At 41.8% G+C, this 24,538-nt stretch overlaps 1 protein-coding gene across 5 annotated transcripts in view; it reads left to right on the top strand.

Moving 5' to 3' along the window:
- The window catches only part of SYNE2 (spectrin repeat containing nuclear envelope protein 2), a 190,906-nt gene that overhangs the window by 100,176 nt on the left and 66,192 nt on the right, over positions 1-24,538 (top strand). For 4 of the 5 annotated variants that reach the window (XR_010070850.1, XM_063333541.1, XM_063333543.1 and 1 more), the window contains exons 63-77: positions 3,165-3,290; positions 5,671-5,865; positions 6,443-6,517; positions 7,765-7,884; positions 8,700-8,807; positions 14,556-14,741; positions 16,565-16,732; positions 17,758-17,883; positions 18,825-18,937; positions 19,585-19,726; positions 20,791-20,922; positions 21,502-21,654; positions 21,912-22,121; positions 23,239-23,340; positions 24,375-24,494. Coding sequence is in view for 4 of the 5 variants with exons in the window: in XM_063333541.1 (XP_063189611.1) it covers positions 3,165-3,290; positions 5,671-5,865; positions 6,443-6,517; positions 7,765-7,884; positions 8,700-8,807; positions 14,556-14,741; positions 16,565-16,732; positions 17,758-17,883; positions 18,825-18,937; positions 19,585-19,726; positions 20,791-20,922; positions 21,502-21,654; positions 21,912-22,121; positions 23,239-23,340; positions 24,375-24,494 (2,076 nt within the window). In the remaining variant the exon portion in view is untranslated. The remainder of the gene's footprint in view (positions 1-3,164; positions 3,291-5,670; positions 5,866-6,442; positions 6,518-7,764; positions 7,885-8,699; positions 8,808-14,555; positions 14,742-16,564; positions 16,733-17,757; positions 17,884-18,824; positions 18,938-19,584; positions 19,727-20,790; positions 20,923-21,501; positions 21,655-21,911; positions 22,122-23,238; positions 23,341-24,374; positions 24,495-24,538) is intronic. The other variant, XM_063333544.1, reaches the window with a different exon arrangement.

The raw sequence follows: 24,538 nt of genomic DNA, 5'->3' as shown, positions 1-24,538 counted from the left end.
AAACAGGGGGATAGGCAGCAAAACACTGGCACAGGTTGCCCAGAGAGGTGGTAGATGGCCCATCCCTGGAAACATTCAAGGTCAGGTTGGAGGAGGCTCTGAGCAACCTCATCTAGGGGAATGTGTCCCTGCCCATTGCAGGGAGGTTGGACGAGATGACTTTAAGGGTACCTTCCAACCCAAACTATTCTATGATTCTGTCTTAAATTCTTACTGGGCATTTTGGAGGCCAAGCAGACACAAGTGGCAGCTAAAACATTTGTGTCAGTCTCTGATTTTCAGTTTGTGAAATTGAGCAGAAAATTGAGAAAAAAAAAAAACACAAAAAACCCACCAGCAGAAAAACTCAAACATGCTACATGACTAATGCATGCTTGGAGTCTGGAAAAAGGCAATGACTATGTGAGATCTGTATGATCAATATGATCTTTTTTTTTTAGTCCATACAATTTCTTATGTCTGAAAAATGGATGTGGTAAAATGTACCTTTTTCAGCGAGTTGCCAGATTAAATACTTGAGAATTTTTAAAACACTTTAAAACCATCGGAAACAGCGTGCTTTGCAATTATAAAGTGTTATCATGAGATTTCTAACTGGTTTATGTGGAGCGTTAGGTCAAGGTTTAGATTTTTCTCCTTTTTGAAACAGCTGTGACCTTTTTTCCTCAGCATTTGCCTTTATCTGATAGGCATCCAACAATCTGTAGCTGAGTGAAATTTCTTTGTGAGAAAACAGACTGGAAAAATCACAATTCTTGGTAGCTAGGATATCAAACTGTGCAAAAAAAGATTTTCCAGTCCTGTTGAATGGGTTGAAAGTGGCCATACTACAATACAAGTCTAGCACCAGCTACGACATAACAAAGGATAAAGCTATTAAAGGATGGCATTTTGAGTGCTGCATTAGAAAGGTAGTTAGTATCCTGATAGAAAGGAAAGCAGATGGGAGCCAGGCTTCCCGTACAAATATGTACATAGTTACTTTTTTCCTGAGGATTAGTTTTGAAATTCTAGTGTTTAGATGCATTTTCCCATATTTTGTTATTGGTGATGCAATAGGATATTGCTCTCATAACTTTTGTTTAATAAAGTTACAGTGTGACACCTGAAAAAGTATAACAGAAACAAAACCTGTAATAGGTGGTGTAGATGCCTTGGGGCAGGATTTTAGGTGACTTAGATCCCTGTTGAAAGTTGCCATCTGTTTTTATTATGGCCTGTCAAGTACCACACCTATCTAAATACCAAAATTATGTCATCAGGAAGAGGAGTTGGAGGCCACAGCTGCTTCTATGGGTTTTCTGTGCAAGAGAGTGGCAGTATTTGCATATCTGATGATTTACCGTGCTCATTTTTAGTAAGCTCTTCCATAACAAATACAATGCCTGCCTGCCCGTACAGTACGAGCAGGCAGGCCTTTTCCATGGGTAGGTCTTTTAGTATTAGCACAATATGGAAAGTAAAGACCAAATGTTAAACAGGAAGCAGCTCAAAAGAAATGCAACACTTCTGGGAAGAGAAAGAGATTCAGTTCCACATATAAGGCATAATTTATATTATGTTAGGAAAGGGATAAAATAAGATTTTTTTTTTTTTTGCTCATCAGTGGAAGGCAGGGAACAGATGAGTTATCTTCAAGCAAGTGGCTATATTCACATATTGGCCTGTGACAGAGGACATTGGAGTCTATATACAAAATATTCATATTCTTTAGTTAGTCAAGGAAATTTGAAGTAGTATGCATTTTACCTATTACTAAACAGTCTATTCATGTGGAAGTGAAGGTATGGGTAACAGAATCTCTGTTCTAAAAGGACTTTTAGTTTCTCATTAGAACCCAGCAGAACAAGACTTACTCTTTTTTTGGTTTGGTTTTTTTTTTTCCTCCTCTGATTCTTTAGCTATGGCATTAAGATTATAGGTCACAATTAAATATCTTCCTCTCCAATTTGGCTTTTTTTTTTAAGGGGTAAAAATGGTTTTTTCTTCCTTTTAAAACCTGTAAGTAAAAAAAATAAAATACTAATTTAGAACCTTATTGGTTTGCATTTTCTTGAGAGGGAGTGCTACTGTGAAGAAGTGACTGAAGAAAGGGCACTGTTACTGTTCACAGCAGGAGAGACTCTCTGCTCTGAAAGGCAGTCTGTGCACGCTTTGCAGAGAGATTTTTCAACCTGTCAGGCTGTTCCGGTGCTGCTATCAGCAGAGTTAGGTTCAAGCCTGTGGACAATAAGCTGTGTTTTCTTCATTACCTTTTGCAGATACCCGACGAATAGTCCTTAGATATTCTTTGGTTCTCAGCCCATGGGTTGAAAACCACAGAGCCACCAAATGTTCTGCAAATTAAATGTTTTCGCAAAATATTCTGATTTGTAGATGTAACAATTTCTTAATTACCTGAGACATTGTGACAGGCTGTGGCTGACAAACATTAGCAACGTGTGTGGGGAGATTGCCGATTTCTGCACGAACACTAAAGCATGGGGGTTGATGAGATTTTGCTGTCACTGTCAAATGAGTAAAAGTTAATTTGGCTGTTTAGAACATATAATATGTTTTCCTATAAGTCATGTAAGAAGAGGAAGCTCACACAACGTGGAAGTACGTATCATTTTTATGGGAAGTATTCAAATTGTCAGATACTGCGGTTGGCTTATCCTCTGAGCTGCAGTGTCTGCCTGGTGTACAGCACAGTTCAGTTTTGGTCAGTGCAGAACTAGCTGGCAGTAAAGATGTGAGAACCAGTAAAGACCAGGTAGGCTCTCTAACTTGCTATGAAACCCTGTAATTTCTCTCTTTCCCCACCCCCCCCCCCCCCAACCTGTTCTAAATTGTAATGAATGTGATTAAATATGCTCCATTTTCATTTCATAGCCAAATTCATAGCTCTAATCTGGAGTAAGCAAAGATGTGCTCCTAGGCAGAATACCCCACCATACTTGGACTTATGGACCGAGCAGTTTGTTTGTCTTTAGCAAGTGAATAGTAAACTTAGTAAGGACAGGATTATGCAAATTTAGCAGAACAAACACAGTTTCTTTTACATTTAACTACAGATGCATAGGAGGCTTCAGTACTCTTCAGCACAAAGTTGTTGCATTACTGACTAGTTTGTTTCTGTACTACTTAATTCAAAATTGTTTATGAGGATTACTATTTCACAGGAAGCTGTAAAGAAAACAGAAGAATGTGAGCAAGAAATTGACAAGTTGAAACAATTCTTAAAGAGCCACTTGGTTGAAATATCACATGAAGATCAGCCACTGGCTGAGAAGACTCATTGTCCAGAGGTAAGTTTCGTTGTTTCTCTCTCATGTCTGTTACTTGTCCTGCCTAACACTAATAGTGACAACTCAGAGTACTGAGAAATGGCAGTGTGCTTCCCCTCCCCGCCACAGTCAAGCAGACAATTGAATGCCATAGGATGACTATGCATATGTAAGCTGACATATACCAAGAGATATTACAATTAATATTGGTTTGCGAGTTGGGTTTATCTTTCAGAATATACTCCTTATTGACTTTGATGTGTCATTTGTACCTGTATCAACTTCTAAGGGAAAATTGGAGTGCTGTTTTCATGTCAGCTGACAGCTGTTTTGGTGAAACAATGTGCAGCGCTGATAGCTTGCCTGTGCTCAGCATCCTGCTAACGTTGCTGAGGTAGCAGCTTAGGATAGCGCATAAGGAGAGAACTGAGTCCCTTCCTGATCACTGACCATGCAGTGGTACTTTTGGTAATTCTGGTTAGAGTTAGATTCTTTAGACTCCTTTCCTCATCCTCACTGTTACACTGTGTTTTCATGAAGTGATAAACATGTGTTGCTTTTCTCCCTGCAATTGGTTGTTTTCTGTAATGAATGAATTGATTATTTAATGCAAAAATTAGATGTGTTTTAAGGACAGCACTGCAGAAATCAGGAAATGACTAACTAAGTGTAATAACTATTTATAAAGTGCTTCTGAAGTGCTCAGCTTTTTGCAGTCAGTCACAATAAAGTTAATACACATACATTGTACTTGGCTAATAACTATAATCACTCGGCAGGCTCCTAAGTACATAGCTGCTCTGTTTTCAGGTGTTTGGATGTCGGAGGCTTGATGCTAGTACTAAGCATGACTCATTTCCTGATTCTTACTTGTTTTTGTCTTTGAGTGTAGGACTTTCTGTTTAATAGCTCTTGTTTTAAAAGAAAACCCATTTCACAGTTGTAGCAGGTAATTAATAGAAGTGGGCAATGGAATTGCCCATCTTACTGAGGGGCTTCAGATGAAGTGATGTTAATACAGATTTGGTTTCTAAGGAGGTTTTTGGCTAGCTAAGTTTGCAAAGCAGCAACTGGTAAATGTATGCTGTAAAGTCTCCTCCTGCAATGAAACAAATAGAAGTACTGTTCTTATGGACATTTATAAAAATATGCCAAATTATCATGAATGGCTGTTTCTTGATTCCAATGACTTTTTCTTTCCTCTAGTTTTTGAATATTTTTCCTTGTGTTTTTGAGTGTACAAAAGGAAAAAAAAAACCATCCTTGTCTGAGCAGAGTTACCAAGTGCTTTGAAAACTTGATGGAGTTCCTGCCTTCACCTTCCCTGTCATGCAGCCATGCTAGCATTGTTAACAGAAGAAGCTGTAGTCCAGACAAAACCACCAGTCTTACTGCTTTCGTCTGTCACAGATTATTACTTGCATAGCATTATTCACACCATGACAGAGCATACTGTTATTATTTCAAGCCTAGCATCAAAGCTTGTGCTGATGGACTGAGCCCAGTGTGCAATGGAATGTTTAGCCATGTTTCATTTTTCTCAGCGAGCAACAGTGCTTTGAAGAGCTTTAGCATTCAGTAATGAAGTGAGTAGGGCATTTTATTCCTTGCCCTGTCCTACTCTGTTATTTGTTGTGCTTTCTTTGCTCTCCTGGAGGCTGGGTGGTAAGGAAAGGCACTAGCAGAAAGCTGTAAGGGCAGAACACCAGCTAGAGCAGTAGTCATGGCCAGGGAGGAGACCAAGACAGATTTATTTCCCCCTTTGTTAGTGCAGAGTCACTTGGGTTATTGTTTAATCCCTGCAGAACATTTAATGATTTCCTTGTACTTTGCTGGGGGCCATTGTTCCCAATTCAAATACATGGGATAGTTTTGTCCATAGCCATGTCACTAAAACCCACCGGATGGTTTATTTTCCCTTCTTTTAGGCCAGCTTCAGCAAAGAAGACTCAGCCCTGAGCTACCCTTGTTGCTGTCTTTGCCCTCATCAAGGCTATCTCAAGTGTTTTGTGTCAGGTTTCCAGAGAAGGTAGTTGGAAGTAACATCACCTGCTCTGACACACAGAGTAATGTAACCCAGCTGCATTCCCTCTGTCCTGAAGGAAACTCGTATTCCCATGGCTATGCAGGACCTAGTTAGAATTAGTTTTCCAGCCTTTCACATTTCCTTCCAGAGTAGCAACTTCTGCATTACAGGCAACAAGAGCTGAACCAGTTGCTGCTGTTTTGCATGTATCGGGACCTCTCCGGCAGTGGCAATGGGGAACTGTCCCAATGCCCTGAAAAAGGAAAAGGAGCAAATAGCCCCAGTCCCAGTAAGATATATCGCTGGTATCATCTGTCGCATTACTGTTTGGTTATGTAAGAAAAATGGATGCTTACAGATGTTGTTGCCCCTTAGGGAGAAATGGAAGCTGTAAAAGAAGAAATCATAAAGCTGTGCCAAAGAAAGGAAGATATCCTTACTGGGATGAAGAATTCAATGTCTGAGCTTCACCAGCGCTTACAGCAAGAAGTGCCTGAATCAGGAGATGAACCCACAGCATCTGTACTAGCACAAAGTGACTTGATTGGGACTGATGTTTCTGGTCAGCAGGTAAGTGGAGTGTCACATTGTGATCACTTACCTGAGAGCCAAAGAGGGAAGATAAATAGCTCTTCTTCCTCCAGGAGGAGTGGCACCTGAGAGAGGAGCACCCCTGCAGCTGTGAATCAATGCTACTTCTCCTCCCCTTTGTGCTTCCAAATGGTCCCAGAAGGACTGAGTATGATGAATGTTTAGGAGAAGGCGGGAGAGAGGTGTGCCTCTGGTTGTTTTTTAGCATGAGCAGATCCAACATGGAGTTTGCATCACGCAATCAACAGCAAAATGCTCAATCTGTAGTTTTGTTGATAATCAGTTTTTCCGGGATTTTTGGTATATTGTTTTCATGGAGCAAAATAAAATGTATCCCAATTATAGCTGTGATGTTGAAATGTTACAGCATAGAGAAGAGTCCCAGTTTTCAGAGGTGTTTAGTACCTGCAGCTTTCAATTACTTTAATGTAGGGTGGCAGATGTTCAGTGCTTCTCTAAAAGTGGACCCCAAATGGTAACTTTCTTTTGGTTTAGAGGCAGTAAAAACATGTTCTTGTCATGAATAATTGGGCTGTCTCTGTGTGTATTTTTGTAGTTGAAAAAAAGAGGAATGTTATCTCTTCTGCCTTCTTTAGATGAAGAATCAGAAGACTGTTCTTTCCACAGCAAGGTAAGTTCAGTATATATCTCATATATACAGCAGTATATGGAAGATATAAGATTTTGCTACAGGACAAATATGAAAAATGTGAAAATCCAAATACTTCAGAACAAATTTAAATATCTGTTATCACTCCAGGATACTAAGAAATTGCACTCGAGCCAGTCTACCAAGATTACGATACCAGTATTACACAGCATCTCATTCTGTGATGTGGGATTGCTTATGTAGTAATACTCCCTTTATGGAAGTGTTAGTATGTTTAAGCTTAAGAAAAAAAGAGCATGATCAGACCATTTTGAATAAAGTTAAGATAGAGATTTCTGGGAGAATGGGAGAATCTGGGAGACACTGCTCCACAGGTTGCTTTAAATCTGGGGTTTCTGAATGCCCAGGTGAACTGCAGACGGGCAAAGCTGGGAGTAAAGTTTCATGATAAAGTTAATTTATTTTGAAAAAGGAGAAAGAAAAATCCGTGAACCTTTCTGCACGCTTTCCTGCAGCCTAGGGACTAAACGAGATGTATTTGAATGAAATCAGGAATGTGCAGGAGTGCTGGTGAGGTTGTAGCCTAGTTACCCACTTGCACAGCAGTTCACAGACTGCCTAGGCTGGTAAGTGACCAGCTATTGTCATCTGCTTCTCCTGGGGAGGGACTGTGGCTTAACGAAGTTTTGAAGATTCTCTATTTCTCTGAAGTCCTTGCTAAGGATATTAGCCTTTTTGCTACTTCCTTGCAATAAGAATCAAAGGGAAATGTGACAAAGAGGCAATAGCGTATTGGAGGGGTTGCTTTAGGCTAGGCGAGGATGAAAACTCCATGACTAGACAGTGCAAAAACGTCCAAACAGCTTGAATAGAGGTGCTGTCCTGCTACTCCGATCCAAGCACTTCAGTTTCAAGGTTTCTGATTCTGCAGTTTCATTCATGCAGTTTTCTTTAGATACAGGACTTTTCAGGGGACAGAACAGGAGAATTGTTTCCTGTCACTTTTTAATTTTTTTAAATAGCATGAAAAAATTAGGATACTCTGAGGTCTCTAGAAAAAACTATCAGTGTCATTCAGCTGCCATTCATCTTGCAGCAGAGCTATAGAGCAAGGGAAGAGGTGGGATTTGGGAAACATAATAAAGATAGGTAAACAAGGCAGAAGTAGAGCAAAGTGTTACTAAAGGTTTACAGTAACTTACATTGCCTGAAGGAATATCTGAGCTTCCTGTACACAAGCTAATGCTGAGCTGTTACTGCTTTCAAAGGGAAGTACAGCAGCAGAGAAAGATGTGAGCTTTTGGCCTTCAGAAAGAGATGATGAAAGGCACAAGGAAGACAGTGCAACCTCCTGGTCTTCTGGTACCTTGTCGGATGGCATCATTCAGGTAATGCACTCAAGTTTATCTCCACGGGGTTGGGAACTCGTCTTTGTGGAAAAGATCAGCACAAGTCCTAGGTATTGCTGAAGTCTGCAAAGCAAGAGAACTAGAGAAACGCTGGACATGATGGCCTTATTCAGATCCTCCATCTTCCACATCACACTGGATTTTGCCATTTAAAATCTCTTTTCCTGTTGCACGTATTGGTTGGACTCGGTGACCTTAAAGGTCTTTTTCAACCTAAATAATTCTATGATTCTATATTAATTTCTTCTACCCTGAAAAAAACCCAAAGATAGAAATGCATGTTTGGAAGCAGTAAAGCAGCCTCGTCTCTGTAACCATTCAAGGTCAGGTTGGACAGGGCTCTGCGCAACGCAATCCAGTTGAAGATGTCCCTGCTCATTGCAGGGGGGTTGGCCTAGATGACCTTTAAAGGTCCCTTCCAACCCAACCTATTTTATGATTATAGGATTCTCATTTGTTTCACTAATTCCTAGAAAAGGCTGTAAAGCGTGCATTTTGTTGGGGGATGATTTGTTGGAGAGGTTCTCTTTGTACATGAGAAGATCAGCATCTAAGACACCCAACTGGCTACAATTTTGGAGGCATTCTGTTCTTCATGGTGTCTCAATAATGCTGTGATAGCTGCAATTGTTAGTTTCTGTATATCAAAGTTACAGGCATAAGAGAACTTCTCTCTGTAAATACTCTTAGGCCAGGACCACTATAGGTCGAGTGGCTGCTGCCCTTCGAGGCTTCTCTAGCACAACGAGGCAATAATGATACAAATATTTCCGCTGTTGCCTCTCTCTTTACAGGATGCTGATGAGACAATGCAGTCACACAGGAAGAGTGGTGAGGACACATCTATGCAAACTTTGCAGAGCACTGAAGGCCCTGGCACAGGTGATGGCAGTCAAGCTATGGTGAGTTTGAAGGCCTGAAGTAGGCTGAACAAGGTGACCTGAGCTTGTTGTGTAACCTCCCTAGTGGGCAGAGGCTCTGTTTCGTTACGGTTATGCTACAGGAGTTTGTTGCAGTATTTGTGATACGGTAGGATACCTACAGGCCTTTGTGGGCCTCTTCATATTGCTGCTTTGGGTGATAATAAATACATCTTGACTCGCTCGTTGAAAATGCACTTTACTAGGGAACAAACACAAGTACTTTCAGGAAGTAAGATGCTGGCATTCATATAGGCATGAATGGAGGGGTTCAAGTGATGTAAATATACATTAACTGTGGGATTTTTAAGTGGCAGTTAAAGGAGAAATTAAGGAGATTGACACTCCTATATGTTGCTGCTTTGTGGAAGGTATGCACAGGCTAAGGGAGGAGTGGGCAGCAGCCTAGAGGTTATATACAAAAGAGCGTATGGAGACAGACACGAACGCTCCAGGAACACTGAGAGCAGCAGACTGGTGGCAGAGCAGCCTCAGTTCTCCCTGTGTTTAGAGCGTGGAAGATGACAGAATCCATCATTGCCGGGGCGGGAGCAGGTCCCCAGGTCACTTTGTCTCCCATTCCCCCTGACTCCTTCCATTATGCTTAACCTTTAATTTATAGTTAAAAAACCACAGAAAACTATTAAAACCCAGCCAGCAGCACAATATATTCTGTATTGGTATTAAAGAAATACCCTCATGTGAGCATATTATATATGATGTCATTGTATGTGTGATCTCCCTGTGTTTTTTCTCTCTGCTACACTGGGATGCTGTTGGTCTCTGCGTGGGCAGGACATACCTAAGCTCCCTTTGCAGCCACAGGAGATGTCACTGCAGCACACAGACACAGCGAGCAGTTCAGCTGAGCTTGCGCTACTTGTCTGTGTTAGGCTGAGCTGAACCCCTGGCTGCACTGAGTAATTCTCCATTGAGGATAACGGGATTTTAGACACCTGTGTTCAAGAGACAACCTCCAGCTGAATGTTTTGGGTTTCCAGGAGACTTAGAAGACAGCACGCGCCCTCCTAGCACCTTCGTGTGCCACCACTGTGTTTTGTCAGCCTCTTGCCTTCAGGGGCACCCACAGCCTGTGGGACCCAGTGATACAGAAGTTCAGTGGAGTGGTGTCTTGAGCGGGACACAGTGGCTTTGGGGTCTGTGGAGAGAGTGCTGTCAGTCTGTGAGTCAGGCTCCTTCTCTGCTCAAGCAGACAAGTTTTTTAAAGAAGGCCTCCTTTCTCAAACCATACCAGACAGCTTTTTTGCTTGCAACATCTTTTCCACTTCAGTGTTTTGCTACACTGTGACATTTCCATACCCTACACAACTCCCTGTAGCAGACGGGAGACATTTATTTTTATAAATGGTAAATCTATTTGTTTTCCCTAGACGCGTGCGCATGTGTAGAGATTTATGAGTCGATTATGTTCTGCATTTAGACCTTAACTGCAGGCTAAAATTAAATAATTCCTACTATCTTAGTGATTGCTAAACAACACCATTTCTTCCCTCTGGCATGTTGTCCTTCCCATGCAAACACACCTGCTTCCAAATTCAGTTATAGCAGCCTAAACCACAATTTAGGTTTCCGAGAAACATTTGAATTACTGGATGAGGAAGAGAAGACAGGTTATAGTTGTAGGTGACTCCCTTTTGAGGGGAACAGAGGGTCCAATATGCCAGACCGACCCTCCTCTTAGGGAAGTCTGCTGCTTCCCTGGGGCCTGGGTTAAGGACATCACTAGGAAACTTCCTAGCCTGGTACAGCCCTGGGACTATTACCCATTATTGCTCTTCTCTGCGTGTGGCAATGAAGCTGCAACGCATAGTCCAAGGGCAATCAAAAGAGACTTCAAGACCTTGGGATGATTGGTAAGGGAATCTGGACCACAGGTAATTTTTTCCTCTATCCTTCCAGTTGTGAGCAGCAACACTGGAAGAAAAAGAGGGACCTAGTCTATAAATACATGGCTGTGTGGCTGGTGTCACCACCACAATTTTGGGTTTTTCGATAATGGGATAGCCTACACGGCACCAGGCTTGTTGGCTGTCACATCCCACTCAGAAAAGAGGGGGGATTTGCAAATCCCTAGCAGCATGGATTAAGGTGAGACAAATCTCAAGGTCTGTATACAAACATTTATTAGATTAGTAACCAGGTCTTAACTAGGTCTGTGGTAATTGGTTAGGTATATAGCAAATTGTGGCAAGCAGTAAGGTATGCGTTGCATTGCTTAGCAACAGGTATACAACAAATTATGGCAAGCGGTACTTAATAACAGATATACAATGAATTATGACAAGTGGCACGGTATGTCTTGTGTTACTTTTTTGAAAGAAAAGAGAAAAGGAAAAGGAAAGAAACAAAGGGATACAGAAGAAGAGATCGAGGGAGATCGATAAAGAGATCACTGGTCCCGGTTCCAGCGTCGGTCCAGCTGACAGGGGTTGTTGCCGTAAGAGCGCTGTTCTGTGTGTCCCCAGGGAAGAATCTCTTCAGGGTCTCTTCAGGGAAAAATCTTCTCAGCAAAAATCCTCTCCAGGGAAAGTCTTCCCGTTTTTATGTTTGCCCACTCGTAGGGGCAGTTTTGTCTCAGGTTTCTCCCCCCGCCAGGTGACGTGTAGGATGATTTGGGTGGGAAGATGAGAGCTATAGTCATATATGTTTAGCATGATTTCATTAATCTTCATTAGCATATGCAGCGGTGTCAACTTTAATATGAATTTCGTGGATAATGAGGCAAAGATCACCACCGGGCATAGCATCTTTCCGAAGAAACAGCTCATCCTTCATGAGAGAAGAAACAGGGCTATTCTGTTTCTGTAAGACTCATCCTCTGGGTGCCAGGAGTTTTTCTTCTCTCTCTCATGAATCACACAAGAGATAAGCAGGTGTTAGCCTTATCGGTTCCTTTAGCAGAAGGCCTGGTACTTGTGAGTGTTTGAGACATTCAAGCTGCTTTGTTTAGGGGAAATTACTAGTCGTTTCTTACATTGGCGTGGGATGAGATTCACCTTTCTCAAACGGGGAAGAGGGTCTTTGCTCTTGACCTAGTGGGGCTGATTGACAGAGCTTTAAACTAGGCTTAAACTAAACTTGGCAGACTTGCCCGTGACAAGCTGTGGGATGAAATGCTAAGGTGCACCTCCTAGAGGGTGCTAGCAAGGGCCCTCAGCCTGTTGCTGAGACATGCTATGTACACTGGCGCACACTTGAAGTCTCATGTAGATGAGCCAGGGAGTCCTGAAGTAATAGGAGTCAACAGGGAAACACCGTGGAAATACCTCAAAGGAATTAAGGGGCATTCCTCTAAGAAAGTGACATGGCCAACAACCCAGCTGGAGTGCCTTTACACCAGTGGACGCAGCATGGGCGACAAACAGGAGGATTTGGAAGCCACCATGCTACTAGAAAACTACAGCCTAGTTGCCATTACTGGAACTTGATGGGATGAATCTCATGACTGCAATGCAGCTACCAATGCTACAGGCTGTTCAGAAGGAACAGACAAGACAGGACAGGTAGGGGGGTTGCCCTCTACATAAAGAAATGGATATACTGTGAAAAGCTGTCTCTGAAGAATAGCCACATATGGTTCAGAATTAGAGACTGAGGCAACAAAGGGCACCTTGTGGTTGGTGTCTATACAGGCTGCCCAGTAGGAGAGCCTATTGACAAAGGCTGCTTAATCCAGCTACAGAAGGCAATGCGCTGGCAGGCTCTCGTCCTGTTGGGGAACTTCAACCATTCTGACATCTGCTGGAAAAGTAGCGTGCGAGCTGTAGGCAATCCAGGGGACTCCCGGAGTGCATAGAGGATAACTTCTTAAGAAAGTAATAGACAGTCCCCCGAGAGGAGATGCATTACTGGACCTGTTGGTCACCAATGCAAGTGAGCTAATTGGTGGTATCAAGATCGGAGGTAGTGTGGGCTGCAGAGATCACACACTGGTGGAGTTTGCAGTCCTGAAGGATATGGGTCAGGCAAAGAGTAAAGTCAGGACCCTGAATTTTAGGAAAGGAAACCTCCAGCTCTTCCAGGAGTTAGTCAGTAGGACCCCCTGCCTTATTAAAAACCTTATTGTGGCCTTTCGATGCTTAAATGGGGGTTTATAAGAAAGATAGGGACAGACTTCTTAGCAGGGCCTATTGTGATAGGGCAAGGGGTAGTGGTTTTAAACTAAATGAGGGCAGATTTAAACTGGATATAAGGAAAGAATTTTTTACTCTGAGGGTAGTGAAACACTGGCACAGGTTGCCCAGAGAGGTGGTAGGTGCCCCGTCCCTGGAAACATTCAGGTCAGTTTGGACAGGGCTCTGAGCAACCTGATCTAATGAAAGATGTCCCGGCTCCTTTAACGGTCCCTTCCAACCCAAGCCATTCTATGATTCTACTGTATCGTAGTCGTCATACTGTAACTGTCGTCCTGGTGACACCTCCATGGTCTCGGCACACAAACATGTGACGGGTGCATGAACGCCTGCACAAACGATACTGATTTGTTTTATTCAACTCATTTGACTATATATCTGAGTTTCTATTTCTGTAGAGGAAGGGGATAAAGTTTACTGCAGTAACAATGTCTGGCTGGGGAGTGGCAGGGCATGCCGTAAGTGTGAACTAAATGCTTACATACGCATACGTGTGTGACGGAAGGTTGTCATGCACAGTATTATACATGCGTAATGTGTCGTTATTTAACCGAATGAACTAAAACAGAACTAGAGCTAGAAATTTCGGGTGGAACTTGAGGTAAACTGGTACTTTTTTATTTCTTCAGTCACGTATACCTCAGTAGACATATTTAGACTGTTCTGGGATCTGTATACTCAGATTTACTTTCTGTGTTTAATGACACTGTCCCAAACTATCTTAGAGATAAATAAGAACAGTAATGATTAAAGTAAGACATTGGTAGCTGAAACAATGCATTTTCACTCTGATTTTCTGCCAAATCTCATTTTAACACAGAGCTTGTGCACTACCACTGACCATCTTGTTTGCCCGAATGTATGCTCTAGAGCTGTGGGAGTGTACAGGTAGTTTTGTTCTTGTGATGTTGTGCTTGGTTTACTTACTAAGTACCAGTGTTTGCATGTCTTGGAGGTATATACCTATCTTGTACAGCCTTCCAAACAACTGCTGATATCTCCAAGCACTTTAGACTTTTCCTTATTACGGAAGTGTGCAATATTGCTTCTTAAAGGAGAGCAAATAAGTAGAAAGAATTGCACAAGACATACTTAAAAATACACCATTCTTTTCTGTGTGACCTAGAGCCCAAATAAAGCATATTTGACTATTGGAACCGAACGTGCAAGTAGCTTATAAGCATTGCCCAAGAGCTTGCTTTGCAGCTTTAAACTGCGTTGCTTTTACATCTAACTCCCACAGAAAAACAACTCTCCTCAGGGGAGAACTGGTTAATGGTGAGTCATCCCACTTCCTGTGCGCTCAGGTATACCTGTACAAATGCAAATCGCTGCTGGAAACCTGTTACACTAGATCCGGGATCACCTGGCTGCTGAGTTTCTCTTTCTTTTTTCTCTTTTCCTTTTTTTTTTTTTTTTTTTTTTTTTTTTCTCCTTTTTAATCTGGGAACACGGGTGCAAAGTTTTTTCGGAGCCCTGTGAGTGTGAAAGTTAAACATTTCCCACTGGTAAGGGGAGGGGAAAGAAAGAAAAAACCAGATAGATAACTGTGTTTCTTTCATGTGTTTTGCTTCAGAGTGACACGCTGCCTCCTGAAGTGGTGGATGGTGGCAGGCCTGAGCCAGAAACGATCCTCCAGGTGTGCCAGGCCCAGGTTGCTGAGCTGGAACAATGCCTAGACAAAACTAAAGTGTCCTTGGGGTCAGACCCCCAGACCCCCAAAATGCAGCAGATGGTGGAACAGCAGCTGGCTGATTACGAGGTAAGACAGAGTGGTCAGTGTGCTGCTGCCGTCCAGCCAAGTCGCCCTTCCCTGGGGGGTGTGTCTGCAGAAAAGCTGTGTTTACTGCTTCTCTCCCCACTTATTGTGCAGAAAACAGGTAACCGCTTGGCTTCAGTTTCAGGTGCAGCTTTCCAAGGGCTTAGTTAAAATACCTATTTTTAGAATTGGAATCTTTATCCATCTGGGGGATTTAGGTAGAACTCTTGAGTATTTTTAAAGCTTTGTTTTTCTTTGGATTATTTTCAGAAACGTGGCTCAATACAGTTTGAATCCTCTATGAAAAGGCAATTCTTTGTTGGTCTCATCATGATAAATCGGCTAGAAAAAAAGGAATATTTTTTTTCTTTTCACATTTTCACTATCTATTTTTGTCGGAGTGATTTAAAAGACTGGTATAAGATAGCTTCCAAATTAGTAAATTCTTCTTTTGCACTTTTTGCAAAAAGCTGCCAGCATAGGTAGAAAGACAGGGCCTTTTTCCCTGCCCTCCGTGAGTAGTGGCGGTATTTCGACCTTCTGCCGTACTTCTAGGGCAGCCTCTTGCCCCGGATGGCAGGAGAAGGAGAGGAGCGGGTGGTACCCATTGGTGAAAATGAGTGGAGGAAAACAGGACTGGCGTGGTGGGCTGGGGTCGGTGGGAGTCCTGGCATGCAGCTTTTTTTCTCTGGTGTGCAGATTAGAAGAAAATGTGCTGGCATGCCACTTTTGAAGTTCCCTGTGGTGCCAGTCTGGTGTACCTGTTTGCTTCAAGCACTGAGTCTACCTAAAGGAGCAAAGTTCACTCACCATAAAAGAGCCAATACCAAAATGTCCCCATTTTAAATTAGTAGGAAATATTTCCAGCTGTTTTGTTGTTGTTGGGTGGGATTTTTTTAATAGGAACTGAAATGCATGCCAAGAAGTGCTTCTGGGTTTAGGCTGTGATTCGGCCAAGTGCTAGGGTGCTGAACTGTGGAAATTAGGATTCTGAATGCACCTAAGTAGCTGGCTGTGTCTGGATCCCATTCAGGGTTTGTGTCAGCATAGGCTTCAACAGGGCAGTTCCAACCAGTAAAAACAAGCAGGCTTCAGGCAACTGTAAGTGCTGCTGAATTCCTGTTGGCTTTTAACAGTTTGTCTCAATGTTAAGATGTAAACTTGGCAGGGGGGTGGGAGGGAGGTTAGAAAAACCTCCCTTTACTCTAGTAAAGATCTACACATCAAAATACACATAGCACTAAGCAGAAGCAGTCTCTAGATATGGACATATGATGTAAAGCAGTTAATGTATTGCAGTTGAGCCATGGTACCTGACTCCGGATCACCTTAAAAACATGAGTTTAAAGTAACGCAGAGATGCACTTTGATTCACAGCAGCTTGAATGAAAAAACAGACCCCAACAGTTTACAATGGCCTGGCTGATACATGGTAACATTACTATGTTTTGGTAATTCAACATCATTCCTCCCAAAGTGTGATGCAAGCAATCTGTGCGCTGCCGCCTCCTCCCCCGTTGGGGTGTGTTGCCTTCTTGGTTGCACCCAAATGGAGTCTGTCATTTCTGCTCTCCTTTTTTATTAGTCCATATCTGAGTTAATATAACTTCCTGCAGAGGCTGTTCTTTGAAACAGATTTATTTAATTGTTCAGAATAAAAAGAGATCATATTGGAGAAAATGTAGGGCATTTGCAGCTATTTCTCTTTTTGTCTGTGTGTTTCTGTTCTTTTCAGACAAGGGAAGTGTGAGCATTGACTTCAGAATGTTAACAGGAAAGGAGTTTTGTACTTCTAAGAATGAATAATTGACTGCTGTCCCTTTTAGGTGAAGTTATCAGAGATTGAACAAAATGTCCTTTCTTTATGGAAAGATTGTGGAGGTAGTGCACAGTACCAACAAGAGACAGAGGCGCTTTCCTTGAAGCTGAAGGAAGTGAAGTGCGATTTAGAAAAACTCCAGGCAATGCTTCAAGACAGATACAGTGAAGAGCAGGTAAAGCACATGAATGCTATGCAGAGCGAGAGTCACAGTGCTTTAACGTGCTGTAGTTGCAGAGCAGTTACAGCTCACCATGTGAAGCAAGGAAGCGAAAAAAGTCAATCAGAAATGTCAGGTTTGCTATTATTCTACTTCACAGTGCTGCATAATTACTTGTAGTTTGCAGCAAGTGGTGGGTTTTTAATAAGTCCCTGAACAACATCTTTTCTGCTTTAAGTGCTCAGTGACAGAGGTCAAGATTTTGCAAGGAATACAGGAAAAGGATAAAAAGTGGTATTGGGGTTTTTTTTAAATGCCTTTAAAATGCCATCATGTTTGTCTGTGACAGTATCAGTAGAGAGGCCTTTAAGCGGTAACTTTCTATTTGACGAATCCATAAATGGCAAGGGCAGTGACTCTGACAGCTCTCCCGTGCCACAGCTGCACAGTCTTTGCTGAGTTTCCCAATGGGTGAGACAGTAACTCCCAGCTTGAGAGCTAATTCCCACTCTGTTGTGCAAGGGGCAGAGAAGCACACCTGATGTGTTTGTGTAAAAGCAGCCACAGTCTCTCTGGTGCTGGAGGAGCACAGTCTGAAAGGGAGCTTGCATGGCCCAGGAGAAAATTAACACTGGTAGAGCCTCCTGCTAAAATATCTCTGTGAGCACAGACAGATAGAAAATCCAGGTGCATAAGCAAACTTATAATCATAAATTGCACATCCCTATAATTTGGTCAGACAATAAGAATGGAAGGTTAGTATAAATTAATCTGCTAACAGGAAAAGCAAAACAAGCCTTGTAACTGTCAGGGAGAGAAATGTGAGGGCTTCAGCAGCAGGTTAGAATGGATCAAACTTTCAGTAAATGGAACTTGACAGAAATCTTTGCAAGAACAGCAATTGTGTTTATGCACTGCTGATTCTATGTGTGGTAAGTCCGAGAGAGCTCCTCTTTCGCCATTTCCCCACACTGCACCTGCAGGTTCTGCCCTCTTGTCACGTCTGGAAGCCTTTCCACAATGGGTCTCTCTTTTTACAGATTCACAACAGGGAAAAAATTGACCCAGAGCCCCTTGAGATCCTACACTCAGATGGCTCCAGCATGCCTCAGCTTGCCCTTGCTGAACAGCCGCTCATTTGGCACAACGGTTTCCAGCACCCACAGGTAATTCTCCTACCATCCGGGAGCCAGGCTGCTCCACATTCCCTGTGGGTGTGGGAGACAGCTGCGTTTATTACCTGCTGCAGTTTCCACTGTGGGATCAAGTCTGTGAGGGGTAGGTTTCGGCCACCTCTCTTCTCTAGGATTAGGGGAGTTTGTCAGGATGGAGAAAGGGCTCACTCCTAAAATCCTGTGTCCGAAAGGTTTAGAATACTACGAAGCTGGGTGGTACCCTGACACTTGCCTTGTATCATAATGATTCGGATGGCAGCACCCATCCCTCCAATCTCCTATCTTTGAAGCATTGTTGTATTATGAAATCTGAATCTATATATTGACATTGCTTTTGAAAATAAATTTGAAGGTAAAGCTTTGTGAACGTTTTCCCATGGGCTAACTCACAATGACTTTAAGGTTGTTAACACAATAAAAATATCCTGTGATGTTCTGTGCTCTGTAAACTACTTCTGTTTTGCTATCTCAAAATTAGCTTTTGCTCTTTTCATGCTATTAGAAAAGAGTTGGAGAAAGTGATTGAGCCTGCTAAAATTGCTCACTTTTTGCTCAATACTCTCCTTTTAACTAATGGAACTTGACCTCATATTTGACCAAATCCCCATTTTCCCATGCCTTTTTCTCTGTATAAGGATGACAGTCAATGGCCTTTAAATTTCCACATATGCATGAGTTGTTTCTCACTAATTGTTTTTGCTTTTCAAACTTTAGCTCAGGCAGAAATACATTCCATAAAAATACACATTTTCAGAAAACTGTTTGGTAAACTCATGTTTGCACATAAACTGCATCTCGTGGTGACAGTTGTATTCTTACTTTCTTTGCTAAATGAATTAATGTAAAATGTGATTGGAAAAGCACGTTCATTATTTCAGATTAATACAGTGCACACAACTGATTTTACTGTTCACTCTGTTCTCTGTGCACAGGATCTGAAAGCAAAAGCAGCTGAGCAGAAAAGCCTCATTGACTTCATTGAGTCGTGCGTGGAAAAAATGCAGCCACAGTCTGAGGACAGCGTGACTCAGAAATTAGAATCAAGGTACAAAATAACAAAATCAATTACCAAATTCAGTGATGTAAAACTGCCTAAATCTGCTGAAACCTTGCAGTGACACCACGGGTTCTGTGCAGGGATGTCTGCCTTTAGAAGAAAAATTGCAGAAGCTGGGAGATTTCTGCCATCAACAGTCTGGAGAAATGGAGTCCTGTTTATGAGACAGCCTCTTTGATAGTGGCCTGACTCCAGTTTTTAAGAGTCAGTCTTGATATCAGGCAGGACTGACACCTGCTATAAACTAAAGCAGGCCCGTCCAGAGGGAAGCTGGGTATCTCTGTTCGCAGCCTTTACTGTACAAATGCACGGAGGCACCTAGCTAGGTTTAAAGGCAGCATCTTTGAAAAGAGGATATTGGGATCGTGCACCTTCCAGCATGGAACCAAGACATACTGCAGGACTATGCTCCCCATATTGTCATTTCAGAGGTGGAAGTTGCCAGCAGGCGCCTTTCACAGGAACGGAAAAGCCCAAAGAAATGTATCCAAGCTTGGATTAAAGATCATCCATACACTTGGTTTCACTCTAGTTTTGAGGCAATAGAAACTAATCTTATACAAGAAGTCTTACAAATCTAATTTTGCTTATTCTGCTTCAGTATTTGCCATTGTAACAATGTTTTCTCAATACAGCAATGGAGAATCTGATCCAAAGAGCAAGCAGGCTGATCCCACCTTAACTCCAAAGGACCAAACGGGTAATAAATGGCAATATTTACAAGAAGAGCTGTCATCAAAGATGAAGTCTCCTCTCTGCCAGCTTGTGGAACCTCAGGTCTGTTTAAGTTCAGAAAAACACTTTTTCTGCAGGCAGTTGGTTGTGGTAAATATAGCAATTAGTGTATCTTCCTGCATCATATCATGTCTCTTCATCAGATAACTGAAGTCTGTGCAGGCGCTCTCCAGAGGAAATTTTTTCTGCATCCTGTTTTCATGATTGTCTTTTAATTTTACTTTGAAGTAAATAATGTCTCTGAAGTAGTGGCTACTAAGAACACTGTGAGAGCACATAGGTAGCACATAGGTATCCTTGTAGCTAACATTCAGACCAGATGTTATCTGCTTAATTCTTTCAAGAGAACTAAGTTAGTTAGCCAACAAGCTCCCAGCTGATTTTCATGGATGTGATGTGAGTCTCAATTCTTGCAATTTTCAATTCTTGAGATTCTTGAAAAAACATTTTCATCAAAACAAATCTCTGGCTTAAACTTTGTTCTGCCATTCACCATTGCGTTCTCTCTTTTCTCGCATATCAAAAACAGAGTTTGGACCGCAACAAGACCACGCTATGTACTTATTCTGAACAGACTGCAGAATTTTACTGCTTGGACAAAACTATAATTTCTGTTATTAGTGGTTTTGTTCACGTTCGATTAGAATGACTAGATTCCCTGTTCTCTGAAATTAATGTGTTACATGTCATGTAAAGAGATCCCAGAATCACAGACTGATAGGGGTTGGAAGGGACCTCTGGAGATCATCTAGTCCAAATCCCCCTGCCAGAGCATGTTCACCTAGAGCAGGACGAATGTCAGCTCTTCTTTTTCAGGCAGGACTTACACTGCAGTGGGCAGCAGGGCTGCCTTAACACAAACTACAACTTGTGGCCCTTAAAGCTGGGAATCAGAGGCTCCTTTTTCAGTCAATCTCCCATCAGGGCATAGCCTACCCAATGAATTTTTGCCAGTAAAAGGGGAACCCTGCTATCCAGGTCCTTTACATTAATATCTTGAAACTTTCATTTTAATGCTTTTTGATAGGAATGTTATCTGGTTGCTCGTAGCCCTGTCTTCATTTGAGCTGTTCGCCTAATTTGAATGTTCTTTTTCCAAATGTTAGATTACAACAAAGATGAACATGCTGCCCCGAGGCACGTTTGCTAGCGCAGGAACCCCAACTGTGGAAGAACTGAAAACTTTCACTGTTCAGCTGGGAGACCTAAGCCAAGAAGCAAATGTGGTTCATGCACAGGTAAAAATGGCATGTCCTAGCATTGCAAAAAAATACCAGGGATTCTAGACACAAGTCACTGTTTGGCTGCTAGGAAACATAGCCAATAATCATATTGTTGCAAATGGCATTCGCTAGAGTGTAGCTTTGCGTCAGGTATGGACGATAATGTAGAAATCACCTTAGGATTTTGAGAGGAAACATTTCAAGTTTCAGCTACGATACTTCTGCTACCTGAATCCAAAGATTTGCTAGTGTGGATAAAACTTCTCAAACTGCATAAAGCAAGGAGCCTGTGAATAATTTCAGTAAATCTGCAGTATTGGAGCTGACAAGACAAATTGTATTGTGCCCATTCCTGAGATTAAAGACTTTTAAGACCACAGCCACTCCCAATACATAAAAGGTCATTTTCTCAGCTTTGGCCCTGACAGCTCTGAATATTATACGCTTATAAATGTCTCATGGAGTCTGTCCCTCAGTATTGCATTAATTCGATTTAGTTATTAGCTGACTGAACCTCTAACCTTATACAAGTGAATAGATCTTAGCCATGCCTTGGGTGAAAGTATTGAAAACTTCTGACTTGCCTTTATCCAGGATAATGTGGCAGAGGAAGTCTCTTCCAATTTGGACAGAAAATTGTTTGAGCTGCTTCTGGCAATCAGCCGATGTTTGAATAACATGGAGGAGATGTTAAACACCTCAGTCCTCTCCACCGAAGAGGCAGCTGTGCAGCAAGCTCTTTTTGAGGTAACTGTCCTAAAGCATCCAGGGAAGGAGAAACCCCAGCGGATTTCTGTTACAACAGAATACATATGGCCTGATAGTTCCTCTCTGTTTTGCTGATATTATTCAGGAATAACTCCACCAAACTATCTGGTGTTGCACAGATTTGGGCCTATAGCTTTTAACAAAAATTATCAGTTTGAGTCCTGCTGCTTTTTACAGGCAAGAGTCCTTGGATAGAGACCATTTTCACTCATGTTATCTTTCTTTCAACCCTTTAGACTCTTTCTGTCGAGCTGCAAAAACTTCATGCTGATCTAAGTGATAGAAAGGATGATCTTCTGAAGTCTATTAGCTGCGCTGGTGGGAGCACAGATGTGTTCTGCGAGTGCTTTAACAACTTGCAGGCGCGGCTGGAACAAACTCAAGCTGCCACTGCCTCAAGGAGCAGCTCAGTGAAAGCTGGGCTGGATCATAATAGCAATTATCAGGTACTCCACTGCCAAATGCACATCTTGTTTCATAGCATCTGTTAGACTTGTCAGTGTTAATGCATTTAGGTTGCAGATGAGCAGTCTATAATGGGCTTTCTTTTTTTTTTTTTTTTTTGATACTAAACAAACTAGTCTTGGCCTCTGAAGAAGTAAATTAATTTTGCTGTTTACAGTGCTGTTTGTAATGCTGACTACCTTAGAGGCCTTGATCACAGTAGGAAATTAGCGCGTAAAAAGGATGGAAGTAACCTGGGATCCCATGCATGTGGAGCTACAGGCTAAAGCAAGGTTCTGTGTGTAGAGATTAGGCCAAGGAGGGTTTCATATATTCTTTCTGCTGCTGTATGGACACACTCCCTTTTGTTGCCATTTTTGGGCTACTTTTAGCTATGTTTTGGAGGTTGATTTGACCCTTTGTATTTACTGTTCCTTTAAACTTTGTGCCACAGTAGCAGAAGCCATAGTTTTGTGAATTTGCATTTTGTTGTTCTTTTTCAGAAAAGCAGATAATGAGAAACTTTTCTATAGATTCTTGCGATGGGCTAAATCTACTAGCTATTGCTGGAAAATATTCAGATCAGGTATTTATGCTGAAGTAAGGAAAGAAAAGCCTGGTCTTTGAAATACAGTTTCCAGTGTCCAGCAAAACTCCAGTATGCTCATCATCTGCAAGTCTGCCTAGCTCTTCACTGCTGAATAATAAAACAGTTCCTTTGAAGAACACTGGGATGCTGTCTCCAAATAGTAGCAGGACTAGTCTTGCAATGTTTATTTATGCAGAATCCATGGAGCTCCATCAGTCACCAGTAATGGGCTCATTTTCTCGTTTTCAGAAGAGAAGAATTTGTTTCTCTATGAGTTTCACAAATTTTTACGGTCATAGAGGATTTGTGTGACAGAGTAATCTGCTTTCTTACACTACACAGACTACCGAATTTCCCTCTCTAAATTACTGCATTAGGCCCATAATGCACATACTTTATTTTGGTTTTTTAAAGAGGGAAAAAAGTGCTTTTGTCACAAGAGGTAACCATTTTGTTTGCTGTGTACTTTTGTCTCGTCATTACTATATTCATGATATGTAATATACTTGTGATGTTTGATTCTTCTGCAGAATGAAACCAGGCGGCTCTATGATCAGTTAACTGAGAAAAAAGCTGCTCTGCAACAATGCTTGAATGTAATACGTGGACATAATATTTCTGAACAGCTTCAGGTAATTTCATTCAGTCTATTAAGTTTCATATTTTCTAAAGTTTGAGGTTTTAAGAATGGGAGGAGAGAGTTCAGTATTTGCTGCTGGTTTTTTTTTTTTTTTCTTCTACACCCCAATCCATAGTGAGACCTAATTCCAGTCCTTTCAGTAGTTGGAGTGGAGAAACCAGTCCCTCCACAACCTCTCAGAGCAATTACACTATAGCAGGGAAGAAAAAGAGCTATGCAAAGTACAGCATTTCACACATTGTGCCTTTTTATATGTAAAACTAGCTTTACTTTGTGGGAATAGAACTCCCGCATTTAAGTCTAGTTATTCAGCATTTATGAGCACTTTATCATATGGCATTTGACCAGTTAAGCTATTTTCTTCGGCCTTGATAGGGAATAGCAGAGAATTAAAAATTAATAGACTGCATATCCATCCCAGAATGGTCATCAGCCATCTATCTGCTTGTTGGTGAAGCAAAGAGGGTGTCCTGAAACATTTTTTTTTTTTATTACAGGCTCATAACCTTGTTTACAGGCATAACTTTCTAGCCAGGCTGAAAGATATGTTCAGAACTGTTGAATCCCCTAGCAGGGACTGCTGCCCTAGATATATTCTGTCAAGTTAACCACTCTTGGAAAAGGAATGCTAGAAGTACATAACTTCCCCTCCTTCAGAGAGAACCTGTCTCAATACATCCCTGACTGAGTGTTTCTAATTCACAAGAAAAAATGGTATTTTCTGAGTCCATGATGCCTTTTAATGGCTGTTCTTGAATTAGTAAACTGAAATGCGTGTTGAATGTTGGACTGAGACACCAGACCTGAATTCCATTCCTGGCTGTGTTGTGTGAACCCAGTAAGCTGTGTCATGAACAGTCTTGTCTATTTAGTTTATAAGCTCATTGGATCTCAGGGTCTCATTGTGAACTTATGCAGTACTGGCACAGCAGAGATCCAGCCTCTGGATCTGCTGCGGTACTAGCGATAATAGGAAATGTGATGGAACAGGACTCTACCTAATAGCTTATTTTGTCCTTGATTCAGAAAACTGATGCCTGTGCTTTGGAGCTGCAAAACTTTGAAAACCAAGTAGCAAAACTGAGAGGCCATGGGGAAAGATTTCAGTTACCTATCACCTTAATCCAGGAAGCTTATAAATTAGAGGTAAGAGCACAGTACAGGTTCCACTTACTCAGCAAGGTTTGATT

Source organism: Chroicocephalus ridibundus, chromosome 4 (genome assembly GCF_963924245.1).
Source record: "Chroicocephalus ridibundus chromosome 4, bChrRid1.1, whole genome shotgun sequence".
Classification (NCBI taxonomy): domain Eukaryota; kingdom Metazoa; phylum Chordata; class Aves; order Charadriiformes; family Laridae; genus Chroicocephalus; species Chroicocephalus ridibundus.
The sequence above is the reverse complement of the archived record's forward strand: the minus strand, read 5'-3'. Positions and strand labels throughout refer to the sequence as shown.